The sequence below is a fragment of the Brassica napus genome, chromosome C4 (genome assembly GCF_020379485.1).
Source record: "Brassica napus cultivar Da-Ae chromosome C4, Da-Ae, whole genome shotgun sequence".
NCBI classification, from domain to species: Eukaryota; Viridiplantae; Streptophyta; class Magnoliopsida; order Brassicales; family Brassicaceae; genus Brassica; species Brassica napus.
The window spans coordinates 58,264,147-58,281,655 of NC_063447.1; the positions used below are offsets into that span (position 1 = coordinate 58,264,147).

Sequence of the window (17,509 nt, forward strand, 5' to 3'; positions counted from 1 at the left end):
AATTAACATAAATATCATCAAATGCATACTGTCAAATTTATTATTTGCCCATATATTTTGAGTCGACTCATATCGTTCTAAATTGAACATACAATTAGCCTATATATTTAAGACCAAAACAAATTAGCCTCTATATGAAATCTTTCTGAAATCAGCATTACAAAATTACCAAAATTCCGTTATGATTAAACATAAATATCACTAAATGCCTCCAGTCAAATTTACTATTTTTTTTGGGTCAAAATTTACTAATTCCCCATATACTGTAATAATCTGAGTCATATCATTCTGACTTCTGAGTGAGGAAAAGGGGCATTTTAGTCATTTACGTCTAATACAGAGACTCGTTTCTTCTTCTCAATCTCAATTGAATCAAAATTAGGGTTTTCTCGTTACCCCCAAGTTCCGATCTTTGATTCACCGGAATCAAATGGTTCTTGGAAAACGAACTCGTGAACACTCCACTGACTCCAATGACAAACCCATCTCTTCGTCTCCCCTCAGGAGGATCATCCATGACGACAACGTCTCCGGCGTGGAGTCGATGCTCCGGAGGAGAAAACAACCCAAGACAACGCCAGTGTCTTCTCCCTCTAACAACAAGATGGCCTGGACTAAAGACGACGAGCTCATCATCCTCGGGGTTTGTGAGAAACCCTCTCTCTCTCTCTGTTTTCATTTACTCTGTTTTTTTTTAACACTCACACTCTGTTTTCTTGAAAAAAAACAGAGTATTGTAGATTACGAGAAGGAAACGAAGCTGAGTCATAGATCTGACTGGGATGCGTTCTACGGATACGTTAAAGATTTTATAGAAGCGGACTTCTCTAAGAAGCAGCTTACTGATAAGATTAGGAACTTGAACAAGAGGTTTTTGGGTAACAAGGCGAGGTGTGACGATGAGGAAGGGCCTTCGTTTACTGATACTGAAGACGATATCATCTTCAAGTTGTCAGTGATCATTTGGGATTCAACGAATGAAACAGAGTGTGCTTCTGATGAGAATGTGGACCAAGGGAAGGTGGTGAGTGTCTCTTTATTGCCATCTCTAAACATTGTTGTAAAATTTTATATTAATAATCTTGAATTCTTGTTTTGAATAAGGATGCACCTTGTGTGGAGCATGAAAAAGTTAGTGAGAGTAATATGGACCAAGCTAAGGTATGGTAGTGAGTACCATTTGTTCTGTAAAAGACATTATAGAATTTCATATTAGTACTGATCTTAAGTTCTTGTTTTGAATAAGGACGTACCTTGCGTGGAGCATGAACGTGTTGATGAGAATATAGAGCAGGCAAAGGTAGTGAGTACCGTTTGTTCTGTTCCATCAAGCTCCACATTACCATTTCTAAACGTTATAGAATTTTATGTTAGTAATGCGTAATTGATCTTAAGTTCTTGTTTTAAATAAGGATGCGTCTTTGGTGGAGCATGAACGGGTTGATGAGAATATGGAACAAGAAAAGGTAGTGAGTGTTTGTTTTGTTCCACTTAGCTCCACATTACCATTTCTAAATGTTAATGAATGTTATATTAGCAATGACTGATGGTAAGTTCTTGTTTTAAATAAGGATGTGCCTTGTGTAGAGCATGAGCCGGTTGATGAGAATATGGACCAAGCAAAGGTAGTGAGTATTGTTCCATCAAGCTCCACATTACCATTTGAAAACATTTCAGAATTGTTTATTAGTAACGTGTAACTGATCTTAAGTTCTTGTTTTAAAATAAGGATCTACCTTGTGTGGAGGATGAACGGGTCGATAAGAATGTGGACCAAGCAAAGGTAGTGAGTTGTTCGTTCTGTTTCTACCAAGCTCATTATTACCATCTCTAAGTACTATGTCTAATGCTGTTCAGGTTCTTGATTTGGATAAGGATGCGCCTTGTGTGGAGCATGAACCAACTAATGAGAATATGGACCTTGACCAAGAAAAGGTACTGAGACTTTCTTCCATCCTCATTACCATCTCAAACCGTTATGTAAAAAGTGATGTTAACAATGTGTACTGATCTTGGATTCTTATTGTGAAACAGGATGTACCTTGTGTGGAGCATGAACTAGTTAACGAGAATATGGACCCTGAAGAAGTAGAGATGGTTAGTTCTGTTCTCCCAATCTCCTTATTACTTATCACAAAACATCATCTAATAATGCGTTGATTCTTATTTTGAATAAGGCTGTTCCTTGCGCGGAGGATGGACCGTTGAGTAACGTAAGTATAGAGACTGACAAAGGAGAGAAAGAGAAGAGTGAGGAAGAGTTTGTTGCCATGAAGGATGCACTAACTGATAAAGACAATAATGAGGAAGATGGTGTGAATGAGTTTTGTGCTATGAAGGATGCACTAGCTGATAAAGAGAAGAGTGAGGAAGATAGTGCGGATGAGTATTGTGCTCTGAAGGATGCACTTGAGGCGACGACATTCTTTCAAAGCATAGGTAAATATCAACAGAAGGCCCTGCTTCAAAATTTGAAAAACCTTAGGGGTCCAAGAAGAAAAGAGCTAGCTGACGAGTTGAAGGAATTGCTTGACGAGGAGATGAAAGTGCGTGGCAAGAAACTGAGTTTATCCGCAAAGCTTGCAAGCGCATGGGAGGAGTCTTGTTGATTCAAGAAACATCAAGTTTTGCTTTCTTTTTTTTTGGTACTACATGGTGGTTCTTGCTACTAATGATTTTTTTGATGCTCAAGCCAAAATTTTGAATTGTTAGTTAGCCAATCTAGAAAAGGTTGTGGCTTGTCTTTTTGTTAGTGTGTGACTAGTTTTTTTTTGTTAATCAGTGATTGTTACTCTCGTTTCACGGAAGTGATATTTTTACAATTTTTTTTGTTATATAAAGCATGTTATTATTTTAACATTTTAATGCAATTTATACTAATCTTAAGTGTAGTATTAATTATAAAATATTTTGATTTGTAAATAATTTTCTTTTTATTTCAGAAACTATTGATTAAAAGGATATAATTATTTTGCAAATTTATTTGAATTGTGTTAAAAAAATGTTATAATGACATTTTTGAAATAGAATAAGTATCCAAAACATATTTGCAGGTGGAAATGACTCGTGTCGGAGACCGGTTTATTCCGGTTATTAAAAATTAAAAGATTTAAGTTAAGTCCGGTTTGGTTTGTGGATCGGTCTGTAATTGAGAGTGACTGTTAAAAATTATCTCACTCCATAGTAAACGAACTCTTGTTTTAACTGGCCGCCGATCTCTCTCTCATCTCTCTCTCTCTCTCTGAAGAATCAATGGCGCAGCTAAGAAGCTTACACGATGACTTCGTGATCCTTGTCGTTGATAATAATCAACCTCAAGAAGAAGATGAGTCTTCTTCTTCTCCATGTCAAGAGATTTCGATCTCAGCTTTGGATATTTCATCCTGGGACTTGTCAGAGATACTCTGCTACAGAAGAGTTAAAATTCGAGCTCATCGAACTAGGCATGTCTAGTTTCATACACGTCATATACAACATCTCGTGTTTTGTAGTAGTAACAAGTTGTAGTGATTCTTGGTTTATGTTTCTATATGCCAGGCTCGTTCAAGAATCATCTTACTTCCATGGCCTTCTTAGCGGAAGCTTCAGGTTAGAATCTTCTCTTTGCTCTGTATGTTATGTTATTGTTTGTACCTCGTGTTGTGTAACTTGGATTTTGTAATAGTGAATCAGGTCATGATCATGTCTCTATAGAATGGAACTTAGAGACTTTCTTGAATCTTATGAGGTGTATATATGATTGCGCCCTTGATGTTACATCCACTAGTTTCTTACCTCTTTTCGATGTAAGCTCTCTTTCTATATCAATCCTCTGCTCTCTTCTTCTTTCTTTCTCTTTTTTTTTTTTACATGTTTTGTAGAGTTTAAGCTTAACTGTGAATGGCCAATATAGGCTGCACTCTATTTTGGTGTGGAGAGGCTTCTATCTAAATGCAAGAGGTGGCTTTTACTGTTGGCATCATCGAATGACTCTGCATCACCAATGCTAGAATTGCCTGACCTTGTTCAGATGTGGAGTTTCGGTCTCGAGCGTGGTTAGAATCTTGAGTTTAACACTTGTTATATTAAGTTAGTTTCTCTGAATCATGATTCATTTGATGTGGAATGTTTCTGGCGACCTTCCAAGTACAAAGCTAATGATTATTGACATTATTATTATATCTCTAACATATTAAGTTTGATACTTACAGATGTAGACTTTGTGCCAGATCTCTGTGGAGCATATCTTGCAAAGAATCTCGTATGTATCTACAACTCTAAAATTGAGATGCATCTTTAGCATCTCAATGATATATGATAAGAAAATGCTGGCATCTACTGTTGTTATTTACTGACTAATTCATCACAAAAACATGTTTAATTATGTAGAAAACAAAATTTTCTATCTGTATTTATAAATCATATTGGTGTTGTGAAGTTAAAGAGAATACAGTTTTTGCTTTTGTTTAGCTTGTTCATCCTTTTTGTTTGAACGATCTAAATTATTCATATAGTGTAGCCTCTGACAGCTAATAATCTGATCCTTATGTCTTGTGCAGATGCTGGTAAAATCTGATGAGTATTTTGGAAATGTTCCATATGAGTTGTTGATGTGCTGCATAAGACATCCTCACCTGACTGTAGACAGGTAGGCTTGTGCACGTTGTCTATATTATTATACCAATGCAAAACATACGTTAGATTCTCACCTTTTTGACCAAACTCTGACAGTGAGATGCATCTTGCCGATGCACTTCTTGTTTGGCTTGATGCCAACAAAAGACTGTTTGACTTGTCAGAGACTAGTAAGGATAACATAGTCAACTTGATGGAACAGGTAAAGCTTAGTTCTGTTAGCTATGCAGAGATGAATTAGACCATACAAAAACATGTATCTATAATGTAATATAAATTTTCTAAGCACTTCATCTTTGTAGTTTCTGGTTTTGCTCATTCCATTCATGTTTAGCTTTCATGGAACTGTGGTTCTGACTTTAGCATTTTTTGTTTTCTGATGTGTTATATTGCAGGTCCGGTTTAGTCTTTTGCCGCTGTGGTTTATTGCAGGTAATGTATGTGATTGATACTTGGAGATATAGCAGAAAGTTATGTAGTTAAGTTTGTTCCTTTGTTTCAGAAAGAAGAAAGTCATATGGTTTCTCAACGTTTGCTGATCATAGCATTGAACTGGTTACTAAACTAACCAAAATGTCATCCAAATGTTTGGTTGATAGTCTAAGAGATGGACCTCCTACTGATCTTAGAGTTCGGTTGACTCAATACACAGAGGTATATCTATCTTAAACAAAGTCTCTGTCTTATATGTTCATATAATATAGACACTGGATGTCTCTGATTCATTTGTACTAGTTGCTGAGTCCTCAAAGGCTTTGTTCCGGCAGAGCCGGTCCTGAGATTTTGGGGCTATAAACAATTTATAAAAATTTATGTAATTTTTTTTTACAAATTTGGGGTCTATATATAGGTCTCAGGACCGGCCATGGTTATGTCTAATGATGCCTTTGTTCCCTGAATCAGAAACTGGATCTCTCAGGATGCACGCAGTTAAACGAAGCCATTCTGCTACTCTCAGTACTTCCTGAAACATATTTTACAAACCCCATGTGGAGAAAGAGTTTAAAAAGCTTCTTAAAGAACCCTGAGGACGACGCAAGAAACCAAGAACAGTCATCTCAGACAACTCTACCAATCTCATCTTTTGAAACGGTGCAAGAGGTTGATATCTCCAAGTGCCAGAAGCTTGATTATATAGTCACGATCAAGTGCATCTCCAAGTCATTCCCATCGTTGAGAAAACTGAGAGCTGCTTACCTCTTAAACATCAAGGTGTCCACTATGCTTGAACTTCTCCAGAACTTTCACAAGCTTACTGAAGTCGATTTAACAGTTGATATCGTTCCTATAATACCGTGTCAAGCATCTGTGTTTTACACAAGTCCAGGTTTAGCTCAGACTCCTCCCATCATCTCCTTAACATATGGAAGTCATATCTTTGATTCTGGCCAAGTTCATCGTTCTCTCTCGAGTATCACAAGACTAACTCTGGAGGGTAGAAGTGATTTATATGGTTAGTCTTCTTCTTGGTACTGTTAATAAACTAAAAGGCAGTTCAGATGTATATTAAAGTAGCTGATGCCCTCATTGTAACAGATAAGGATCTAAGGAGCATCTCTAGGTCATGTGGTTCATTATGTTACCTGAACATAAAAGGGTGTGCACTACTCTCAGATGCATGTATAGCTTATGTTATAGAGAGGTGTAAAAGCTTACACTCTCTCATAGTTTGCTACACCTCTTTCTCGGAGAACTCAGTCTTGGCACTATGCGCTGATACTTCTGTGACCAATTCATTAGCATCCAATCTTCAGATGCTGCACATGAGTAAATGCGAAGGTATGTGTGTCTTTTTTTTCCATTTCAGTCTCTCTTTAATGTAAAATCTCATGGCTTATAACATAAACTTAGTGTTATGTTCTCAGGAATTAGCGAGACATCGCTTATAAACTTGATAACACGGACAAAGAAACTGAAGAGTCTTTGCTTAAGGGATACAAAAGTTTCAGACAGTGTGCTATGTGAACTCTCTGGCTCTTCCTTAGAAGCACTTGATATTTCAAATACCACGGTCAGTTTCATTTATTAACAAAATATTATCTTACTTAACATCATTCAAGTGATGCATTAATGCTTGAAGCTTTCTTACAGATATCTAGTATGGTTCTTACTTGTGTCATTAGCAAAAACTCTAATCTAAAAAGCCTTAAAGCCAGGGGATGTAAGAATCTGATACAATCAGAGACTATGTTTAACTGTTTAAGCAAGGGGAGTGGACTAGAGGAGCTTGAGATTGGTTGGGGGTTTACTTACTTCTCTCTTGTGTCTATGAGACCTGCGGTTTCGTCCCTACGAGCTATAAGTGTGGGTTTGGGTGCTTCCTTAGGTGAAGATGGTTTAAACCTTCTACCTTCGGCTTGTCCTTTGCTAGAGTCTATTGTCCTTTACTTTCAGGAAATATCTGACTCTGCCTTGACGAGTATAGTGACATCATTGAAGAACCTAGAGGAGCTAGCTTTGTCGTATTGTTTCGGTGACATAACACTTCAGAGTTTTAAGTTCTCTATACCGAACCTGAGGAAACTAAGGCTTGAGAGGGTAACTCGTTGGATGACTAATGAAGATTTGTTTGTTCTCACGCAAAGCTGTCCCAACTTGACTGAGCTTAAGCTGGTAGGATGTTTACACTTAAACTCAGGTACAGAGGAAACCAATCACCTAACCTCATAACCCAATGCCACTTCTTAGTTTTTTCACCTTTTTGGATGTTTTATTAATCAGATTCTCAACCAATCATCTCATCTGGATGGCCTGGAATGATATCTCTTCATCTTGAGGTTTGTTAGTAGTACTCTTTAAGATTATTTAAGGTCATCTTCAAATCTTTTCTCCATGTTAAGGTATAGTTTATTCACAAATATATTTAACCATGTTTGGGGTTATAGGAATGTGGGAGAATAACAGAGAATGGTGTTGCTTCTCTCTATGGGTGCATTGCTCTTGAAGATCTTTTGCTTCGCCACAATGTGAGTCTTCTCTTTGATATCATATTTCCACACTCTTTTTAGTTCTATGCTCTTTGTGTTGAGCTTTCTTACTGAGGGTTTTTATATGTTATTAATTCAGGGCTCTGGGATACAGAAAAACTTCCTTCTTGATGCTTCTTTGAAGGTATATATATATATTTCACACATTCCATGTTTTATCACATAAAGAGAGTTATGTCTGTTGTTGCTTAACTCATCTCAACAATGAGCAGTTTCCAATGCTTCGGCTTGTATCTCTGGACATGTGTGATGCAAAGGAAGGCAAGTTTGATGTCCCAGAGGTAAGTAATAACATAGATTACCTTTCTGACAAGTTCTAGACACAACCCTATATTTTGAAGGTGGTGTATTATACATAGTTCGTATGAATTTTTTTTATTAATATTAACCTAAAAATGTTTATAGCCTCTTAAATCTCAAATACGATCATGCTGACAATAATGATAATATTTTCTTTATAGCTTTAGATTGAAAACAATATTCACATGGCAAGACTCGTCGGTTTGTTTTCTTTTTTGGATTGGCAGGAGAAAGAAGTTCGATTTCTAAGCATAGTGAAAATCAGTAGATGCAAGTCTCAGAGATGCTCTCTGGGAAGAGAGTTAGCTCCAGTGCATAGAGAGACGCTGGTTATGTTTTGGAACGGCCAAAACTTCACTAATACACTGCTCAAACAAAGACTTTAGTTACCAGTACCACCACTCTACACTTTTTATCTTGTTTCTTGTTTATACTTATTGTTGAAGTTGAAATACTTTTTGTTTCAAATTTTAAAATCAAAGTTGGCAACCAAATTTAGACCGCATTCTCTAACCTCCCATTTCTTATCTCTTACTTCAAACTCAAAGACTGATGATTCTCCGCAACACACCTCCTTTTCTTCGATCTCAAACGTGTAGAGATGCTCGTTTAAAACTGGAAAACGTTGCGAGTGAATCCCTGATCTATGCCTTACACTGGTGGTACCATCCTTGAAGCAATAATATACATCCAACTCCTTCTTCCTCCTGTCACCAACCTTGTTAACTACCAATACACAACCCATCAACGGTATATGATCCATTCCATTCCCTTTCATCAACAGGGAACTCCCGGTAGCCTGCCAAAGAAAGTACATGGGAATTTGTTCACCAGGCAAGACCGCAAATCTACAAGTCCTTATGATCAGTTCTCTTGCTTCTTGATTCAGTTTGAAGCAATTACCAAAGTTGACAACATGTTGTAAAGAAGAAATAGAAGAATCTAGCCTCTCTAAGCCTCACGGTTTTCTGCTTCTAGGCATCGTAAGGAGTCTGGAAGCTGCGGGAGTGAAACTAGCTTTGTGCATCCACTGATCACAAGTTTACGTAGACGAGTCATTTCCTTGATCCATGGAGATAATTCTCGTATCCTTTAATCCACGGTCGATAGATATGAGAGATTTATCAGCTAAAACGCGAAGACCATATCTCACGTTAGAGAATTTCTCCGCTAGAAATTCTTCCACTCTTTCAAACCATTCGTCGTTGAAGAAACATGCTATATAGATAAATAAATCTTTATCTTCATCACATAAAGCATCGTAACTGAACTTCAAAACGCATTCGATTTCTCCGTTAACGCTACTCCATAACCTTGCACTCCTGCCTCGACGTCATTCCTCGAAAATAAGATCCCATAACCACTAGTCCTAGAGGGAGGTTACCGGCAAGTTGTGTAACTTTCCTAGAAAGGCTCTCAAAACCATAACACGGTGACTTTTGACCAAAAGCATACGTGCAGAAGATTTTAAGAGCCTTACGGTCAGATGGGAAACCCACCTCATGTATATGGTTAATCTTGTGTCTTTGCAAAACTCTTTTATCTTGTGGGTCGTCATGATAATCCGGCTTCCAGGACCAAACCACCGAGCTTCTTTAGCCAGTGCATCGAGTTGCATCACATGGTCCACATCATCAAGAACTACGAGCATTTTTTTTGTCTTTTAATCAAACATCCAAATGACGAATATTGATGCCCTGCTGGTTGAATATTTGAGATAACATCTCTGATTGTAGCTGCAGCTGCGCGCTGTATACATCTCGACGAGGTATTGGATAGCGTCTTCTGATATTCTCCATGAAGACACAAAGCTGGAACTTATGAGAGTATTCTTCAAATAGAGCTCTGGGGATGGTGCTCTTACCAATTCCGGAAGGACCCAAAATCCCTATCATCCTCACTTCATTAGAGTCTAGGCATAATAATTGTTTCATCTTTGCCATATGAGCTCTCATACCAACATAACCGTCCATAACACTACTTGATGGCGCATTATTTAGCAGCTCTGCTGAAACATCAGTAGCGATTTTTTCGATCATGGCCGCTTCATTATCCCTTAGAAAGAATTTGAAACATTTTTTTAGATACTAATTTTTTATAGACTAATAATAATAAAAGAGGAAAAAGAAGAAGTTATTAACCAGTTGATTGAATGGTAACCAACAGTTGTAGCTACCTCCTCCAGAGCGTGTTTCTATCTCTCAGTTTCTTCTTTGCTTCTACCCTTACAAGTCTCTCTGAAAACTTTTCCAAAATCTCCGGTAAGCTTCTTTACGTGAGAAGGTTCAACGTCGTAGAAAATGAGCAACACTGTTTGATCTAACTCTTGTTTGCACTTCATAATCTCAACCAGTTCGTCAAGGCACCATTTGGAAGAAGCGTAGTTTCTCGAGAGCAAGACGATATTAGAACCTTTGATGGCGGTTACGATTTCAGGACTGAAAAGGTTCTTGCAGACTGAAAAGGTTTCGGGCTTTTGTCTACATTGTTTTCAGGTCTTCCAAATTTGTTTGTTACTGCTATGCCGCATCTTTGATGTGTGAATCCAGCTTTTTCTGACGGTTTCTATATCTTTGATGTGTGATATGCAAAGGAAGACAACTTTGATGTCCCTGAGGAAAGTAAAAAGATGTGTGATGCAAAGGAAGGCAACTTTGATGGCCCTGAGGAAAGTAATAACAGAGAACACCTTTCTGAAGTTTAGGGCCGGTTCCAGGCACAGCTATATATTATTAGCCCCTATATTTTAAAGAAGTATTATGTATGGGTTACATGGTATTTATTAATTAAAATTAACCTAAAAAAGTTTATGGCCTCTTAAATCTTAAATCAGGTCATCCGGTCCTGTGAAGTTTACTCAGAGCATGAGCATTGGTGAACCCCTCTTTGGAGTTCACAAGTTTATTTTAATATTTTTTTGTGGGTCCATGAATAGTTATGAACTTGTAATTGTTTTTTTCTGTATTGGTGAACCTGAAGTATGAGTTCATAACAATAAAATAATAATATATATATATATTTTTTTAATATTCAAATTATCCAGAAAACAAGAATAAAATATTTAAAATATTATTAAATTTTTGAAAACTATTTATTCAATACATTAAAAGATTAGATTACATAAATTGAGAAATAGAAAAACAAACAAAGTTTATTCATCTTCATCACCAAACTTTTGCCAAATATTTTCCATTAAATCAGCTTTCAAACGAGCATGCTTCTCTTGATCTCGGACTTCTCTGCGCATGGCTAACATATCACCGGCATGAATACTTTCTCTGGTTGTCACCTTTGAACTTCTGCTTGACTCTCCTGATTCGAACTCAGAAGTATTTATTTGAGCGTATCCGTGTCGTTCGTTCTCTACAATCATATTGTGCAATATGACACAAGTTCTCATTATCCTTCCTATCTTTTCCTTGTCCCATTGTAGAGCTGGGTTTTTAACAATTGCAAACCTCGACTGCAATACTCCAAAAGCCCGTTCGACATCTTTTCTGGCGGATTCTTGCTTTTGTGCAAATTTCTCGGCTTTAGGACCTTGAGGAAGTGGGATGGATTGGATAAATGTTGACCAGTTTGGATAAATTCCGTCAGTAAGATAGTAGGCCATACGATAAGTGTGGTTGTTGACCTTGAACTTAACTTTAGGTGCTCGACCATGTAAGATGTCATCAAAAACCGGTGACCGATCGAGAACATTGATATCGTTGAGTGTACCTGGTAAGCCGAAAAATGCGTGCCATATCCAAAGATCTTGTGATGCCACGGCTTCTAAGACAATTGTCGGCTTTCCTGAACCCCGTGTGAACTGACCTTTCCAAGCCGTTGGACAGTTTTTCCACTCCCAATGCATACAGTCTATGCTGCCTATCATCCCTGGAAACCCGCGGACCTCTCCAACATCTAGTAATCGTTGAAGATCTTCTGGTGTAGGGCTTCGTAGATACTCATATCCAAACAATTGTATTATCGCATCAGTGAAATTGTCCAAACATAAACGTGATGTACTATCACCAAGTCGGAGATATTCGTCATTTCAGTCTCCCGATTGACCATATGCGAGCATACGTATTGCTGCCGTACATTTTTGAAGTGGAGATAGCCCGTACCTTCCGGCAGCATCTCTCCTTTGCTGAAAGTAGGGAACTTCACTACTTAGGCGATCGACAATGCGAAGGAACAATGGCTTGTTCATTCGGAAACGCCGCCTAAACATTTCAGGTGGGTATGTTGGATTTTCCATGAAATAGTCTTTCCATAGTTGATTGTGTCCTTGTTCTCGGTCTCTTTCGATATAAGCTCGTCTCTTCGGTTTGTTGGTTTGACCGGCAACTATTGTGTCTATGAAATTATCAACCACTTCGTCGACCATTTCATCAAAAGCTTTATCTGCTTCATCGCTTGATGATGAGGAAGACATTGTTGATGAAATTTGATGATCTTTTCCTTACTACATAAGCCAAAAGGGGGTATATATTAACAATTTTATTTTCTTGATTACGGTTTAATAAATTTAAAAGACCAATTTTTTCCCTTGATTAGGGTTTTATAATTTTTCTTTCCTTGATAAGAGTTTTATAAATTAAATATAAACAATTTTATTTTCTTGATTTAGGGTTTTATATTTTCTTGTTTTATGGTTTTAAAAATTTAAAAGACCAATTTTTTCCCTTGATTAGGGTTTTATAATTTTTCTTTCCTTGATAAGAGTTTTATAAATTACGGTTTTATAAATATTAACAAATTTTTTTTCTTCATTACGGTTTTACAATTTAAAAGAACAAGATTAGTATATATTCTTGATACTCTCACATGCCTTTTATTCATGTAATTAAAGCTAACTAGATAATGTAATGTATACTAAAATGAATTATATTATTAGATATGTGGATTAAAGACTAGCTATAAACCAAGAATTATAATATTTTCAGTTCCTATATGCGATTAAGAAGGATTCAGACCTAACCTCAATGTTTGATGACAAGTAGAAGTTGGCAGAATCGTGGTTAGTGGTGATCGTGGTTGTGATGAATAGAAGGCAGTGGTGAATGGGTAGTGGTGATCGTGGTTGTGATGAATACAAGGCAGTGGTGCAGATATTTAACTGAACTAGAGTTTATATATTTAGAGAGAGAAGTTTTGATGCAGAACTTTAACTGAACTAGAGTTCATATATATAGAGAGACTAGTTTTTAACATACAAAAGATTCAAGTTTCACGGGTACATACACCCGTGAGTTACAAAAGAGAAAATGTGGGTACATATACCCTTAAAATCCGATGAATCTAAAACAAGTGTAGAATGTGACAAAATACTATACTCTCCCGTGAATCAAACCTACACCTACAAGCATCAACCCGTGACCTGACATTACCGAGACTATCTTACAAGCATCCACCTCCACACGCATCCACCTGCAACCCGTGACCTACAAAGCAATTCATAATGTTAGCATTTGGTGGAGATTTATCATAATCAATATACTAAGCAACAGAAGTTCACATTAACCAATAACCTACTCAAAAATTAATTAACAAAGTCGTTTCTCACCAAATCAAAGCATTTCAGAGATTAGTTTATTTTTTAGACACACTTCTTGAGCCGAAAGTTTATCTTCATTTTTTGCTAGCAGACGGTCTAGGATTTTCTGTTTGGATATGTGATTTTTCGCGGCTAAGATGCTCTCAATCTGATCAAACGCTGCTTCATTCCCGTGCTTCTTTCGTTTGGATGCTTTGCTAGCCTTAATACCAGGTGGCCTAACATCTTCCTCCGCAGCCACCTCCTCCGCCGGTTCCTTCCTTTTCTCCTTTGCACCCTCTCTGGACACAGACTGTGATCTCCATTTTTGATCAAACCTAAGCTCTCTCCAACAATGTTCCAGTATGAACCGCGAATGGTAGTCATTAAAGAAGATGTCATGAGCAGCCTTCATGACATCATTCTCGTTTGTTCCGCTAGCCTGCTCCTTCAAAGCGGCTTCATGACTTCCCACAAACTTGCACACCTGCTCAGTGGCTTTACCTCCAGTCTCTCAATTTGTTTAGTGAGCTCCGGCATCCACTTGATCACCATCTCAACCTCCTCCAAACGCTTACTGAGACGTTCGATATGCTCCTTCAAACAATAAATCTAAACTCCCATATCAATTTTGAACCCTCCCTCGAAACCCCCAAATCGATTAAGATTCACCGATAACCCTTTGGAGCCCAAATCCGTTAAATCAAACCGTGAAAGTTATCGATACTGACCTTAGCTCGTCGGGGAGAGAGTGCGCCGTCGATTAGAACCACTAAATCACCCACAGTCGGCGTCGCACGAGAAATCGCCTCCGAGATAGAGAAACCCTAGTTTTCGAAAGGAGAAGAGAAAATGATTCCTCTCACGCGATTCCCTTTTTTTCTCCGCTTCGACGCGATACCGCGTGGCCACTCTTGCGTCGACACGTACCATGAACCCGTATCATACGGGTTCACTCCCATGAACCGGATCACTCGTTTAAATCAATTTTTTTCTTTTTTTTTTTAATTTTGGCCCATATGATACCGAGCCCATGACCCCTTCTAAATACGTCGATGCGCATGCTCTCAGTGGCTATATAAAACATAATAAGAATACGTTCTTTATTGCTTTAGATTGAAAACAATATTCACATGGCAAAACTCATCCATGTTTTTTTTAATTGGCAGGAGAAAGAAGAAGTTCGTTTCCTAAGCATAGTGAAAATCAGGAGATGCAAGTTTCATAGATGTTCTTTGGGAAGATAGTTAGCTCCAGTGCATAGGGACGCTGTTTATGTTTTGGAACGGCCAAAACTTCACTAATACACTGCTCTTTTTTTTTCAACACAACTAATACACTGCTCAAACAAAGACTTTAGTTACCACCACTTTACACTTTATCTTCTTTTTTATACTTATTGTTGAAGTTGAAAGATTTTTTGTTACGAGTTGAAAAATGTAAGTGCGGTTTATAAGTTGATTAGTCTTTCGTTGTAGTGTTTTTGTTTGTTTGAAAAACAGTCTTTTCGTTGTAGTGTTTAGAATCTCTTATCATACAGATGGTGCAAGATTAAAAGTTAAATGGTGATCAAGAAATCGCTAAAGAGTTATGAGATTCGTGTCATTACAGTACAATGTTGATTTCTTGACAATTATTACATGATCAAGATAGTTGACTTTTATAGATTTTTTGTTTGAAAGTCAACGCACAGTTATTATTAAGCCAGAGTTGTTTTTTTTTCACTAGCACTCCACGAACGTTGTCCATACCTGTGTTTATTATTGGGACCGTATATTATTAATGTACGTATGATATATGCACATATGTAACGTGCAATCAAAATTTTGATTTGTTTGACAGGTCAAATCTGATGAATATGCCCTGTTCTCAAGGTTATGTAACCGTCCATACAAAACTTTTATATAAACTAATGACGCTACAGTCACTTATAAGGGAAATAAAGAATAATACTCCATAAACTTCGTCATAGGTGACGTGCGTTATACATGAGCATGTGTGCATGTCTTATTAAATTACAGACGATAAAGAAAAAGATAGGCTGGATAATTCCATAACTGAGAAAATGAGAGAAAAAAAATAATTAACAAGCTTTTATAATTAGGGGGTTCAAAACCTATGGATATGTATATTTTTAAGGAAAAGGCTGGTCTCGTAAGAGATAGCGATAATTTTTCAAATGATACAAAACCATATAATTGATTTAATACTTTTTTTTTAGAAATAAAACTCTTTCCACGTGAATCTGTATTCGTTTCCATAGTTTTACATTTTCTGTAATCAAAACAAAATAGTTAACCACTAGATCAATTTTATCGTTTATTTTTTTCTTAAATGGGAGATGGAAACTTGGACAGATTATAACTATAAACCTGATTATATGTTACTACCCGACATTATGTCACTTGTTATGAGTTACAGTTTTCACATGTACGAATTAGAAACATATAATTGGGCTCCTGTGGGTGCTATCTCTGATTACTTGGCCCCCTCCACTTCCAATTCGATGGGCATACCTCAAGACGCCACTCTTCAAGATATCTACCACAACGGTACATGGTGAGTACGACCTGCGAGATCCGACAAACAGGTCATGGTTCAAGCTCTACTATCTTCTCTTACTTTGACAACGGAACCGGATTCTATAATTTGGTCTGTGGACAATTCAATCTGGGAAAAATACAGCACTGGTGGAATCTACAATGTACTAAAGCACCATGGTAATAGGGTACCTTGGAGTGGAATCGTATGGAGTAAAGGTGGAATCCCGAAACATAACTTCATGGCGTGGCTAGCTACGCTGAACCGTCTACCTACTAGGGATCGCCTGCTTCAATGGAGCTTAAATACAGACCCTAAATGCCTTCTCTGCTCCACCACTGATGAGTCTCGTGATCACCGCCTGTTCGAGTGCCACTACTCTGCTTCTCTCTGGTCGTGCCTCTCCACGCGACTAGGTTTCACTTTGCCGCAAAATTGGGATTCATTGATCACTGCTCTTCTATCACTCACTGGTCCACCTTGGTATAAGAAACTCTGCTGTTTGGTCTGGAAACTTGCGATTTACTCCCTTTGGGCTGAGAGGAACTCAAGACTGCATCGCCAATGTTACCGCTCTGTCGACTCAATAGCGGCTGCTATGAATAGAACGGTAAAGAATAGAATCAATAGTCTTCGGGAAGTTAACCCGGTCGCTGCCTCCTCCATGTTCCAATTCTGGATCCGATCCCCAACTTAGTTACTATTGGTGAAATCCATGCAATCTCTACTTCTATCTACCTCAATGATATCGACATCTTCATTTTTGCTATGTTTTGTAACTTGATGTGTATCTTTTCTACTGGGCTAAAACCCAAAACACTAAAGCTTGGCTAGCCTGTTTTGTTTTTTTCTCATGCTTTCAATAGAAAAAAAGTTGCAAAAAAAAAAAAAACATATACCGAAATCTACTTTCTATTCTATTTGCAGCTGTCGTGCGAATATTATATGAATATAGTGGGGTTTTTCTTCTTCGTTGGTTTAGACTTTAAAGTCTAAACTAGTATTGTTGTCCACAAAAAAAAAGGTATAAACTAGTATTAAATTATTAATTATTTTTTTCAAAAGTTGAGGCTATGAATGTTCCAAAACTTATTCGATGTGTTTAAAACGTGTATAAAAAAGCGAGCATTCTGGTCTAGTGGTAGTGGACGGACCTTGGATGCAAATACATTTCGGATTCGATCATTCTACTGCGGAAACTAAGTCACATTGTTCTGCTCATCACGGCGGCGGATACCTCTGTACGAAAACTTGGAAGAGGGCCTGTCGTGGGCTGCACCTCTCACCTGAGATTAGGTCTGTGTCTTTAATAGACCCGGATTTAACTCTTCTCTTTAACAAAAAAAAAAGTGTATAAAAAGATATCTCCAACCCTATTTCATTTTTTTATTCCAAACATCATTTCAGAGTAAAATATGTTTCAACTCCACTTTATTTTCAACTCCAAAATAGAGTAATATCTAGGATTACTCTATTTATGGAATAACCATACCTATTACTCTATTTTAGAGTTAAAACTTTTTTTATTTATAGAATAATCCTT

The 17,509-nt window shown here is 37.4% G+C and overlaps 2 protein-coding genes across 10 annotated transcripts; both read left to right on the forward strand.

The window, feature by feature from the left end:
• The first annotated feature begins 307 nt into the window (after nt 1-307).
• LOC111197878 (GLABROUS1 enhancer-binding protein-like 3) lies at nt 308-2,857 on the forward strand. Of its 7 annotated transcripts, none has more exons than XM_022701441.2 (10): nt 308-647; nt 731-1,024; nt 1,105-1,161; nt 1,247-1,303; nt 1,413-1,466; nt 1,572-1,628; nt 1,730-1,783; nt 1,858-1,935; nt 2,035-2,097; nt 2,178-2,857. In XM_022701441.2, the coding sequence occupies exons 1-10, from the start codon at nt 474-476 to the stop codon at nt 2,607-2,609; spliced, it is 1,320 nt and encodes a 439-aa protein (XP_022557162.1). In that variant the 5' UTR covers nt 308-473; the 3' UTR covers nt 2,610-2,857. The 7 variants fall into 7 exon arrangements, with proteins under 7 accessions (XP_022557162.1, XP_022557158.1, XP_022557163.1 ...); XM_022701437.2 differs by having other exon boundaries at nt 312-643; XM_022701438.2 differs by having other exon boundaries at nt 315-643; nt 1,572-1,625.
• A 337-nt stretch (nt 2,858-3,194) lies between these two features.
• Nucleotides 3,195-14,687, forward strand: LOC106447333 (BTB/POZ domain-containing protein FBL11-like). 3 transcript variants are annotated; one of them, XM_048755061.1, is made up of 18 exons: nt 3,195-3,443; nt 3,538-3,588; nt 3,665-3,785; nt 3,893-4,034; nt 4,191-4,240; nt 4,539-4,627; nt 4,711-4,816; nt 5,010-5,046; nt 5,117-5,268; nt 5,518-6,067; nt 6,151-6,393; nt 6,480-6,625; nt 6,706-7,252; nt 7,336-7,391; nt 7,500-7,580; nt 7,681-7,725; nt 7,814-7,882; nt 14,595-14,687. In XM_048755061.1, exons 1-18 carry the CDS (start codon nt 3,253-3,255, stop codon nt 14,670-14,672), a joined length of 2,754 nt encoding a protein of 917 aa, XP_048611018.1. In that variant the 5' UTR covers nt 3,195-3,252; the 3' UTR covers nt 14,673-14,687. The 3 variants fall into 3 exon arrangements, with proteins under 3 accessions (XP_048611018.1, XP_048611019.1, XP_048611017.1); XM_048755062.1 differs by lacking the exon at nt 14,595-14,687 and adding an exon at nt 8,129-8,406 and having other exon boundaries at nt 7,009-7,252; XM_048755060.1 differs by lacking the exon at nt 14,595-14,687 and adding an exon at nt 8,129-8,406 and having other exon boundaries at nt 3,196-3,443.
• Nucleotides 14,688-17,509: the final 2,822 nt, after the last annotated feature.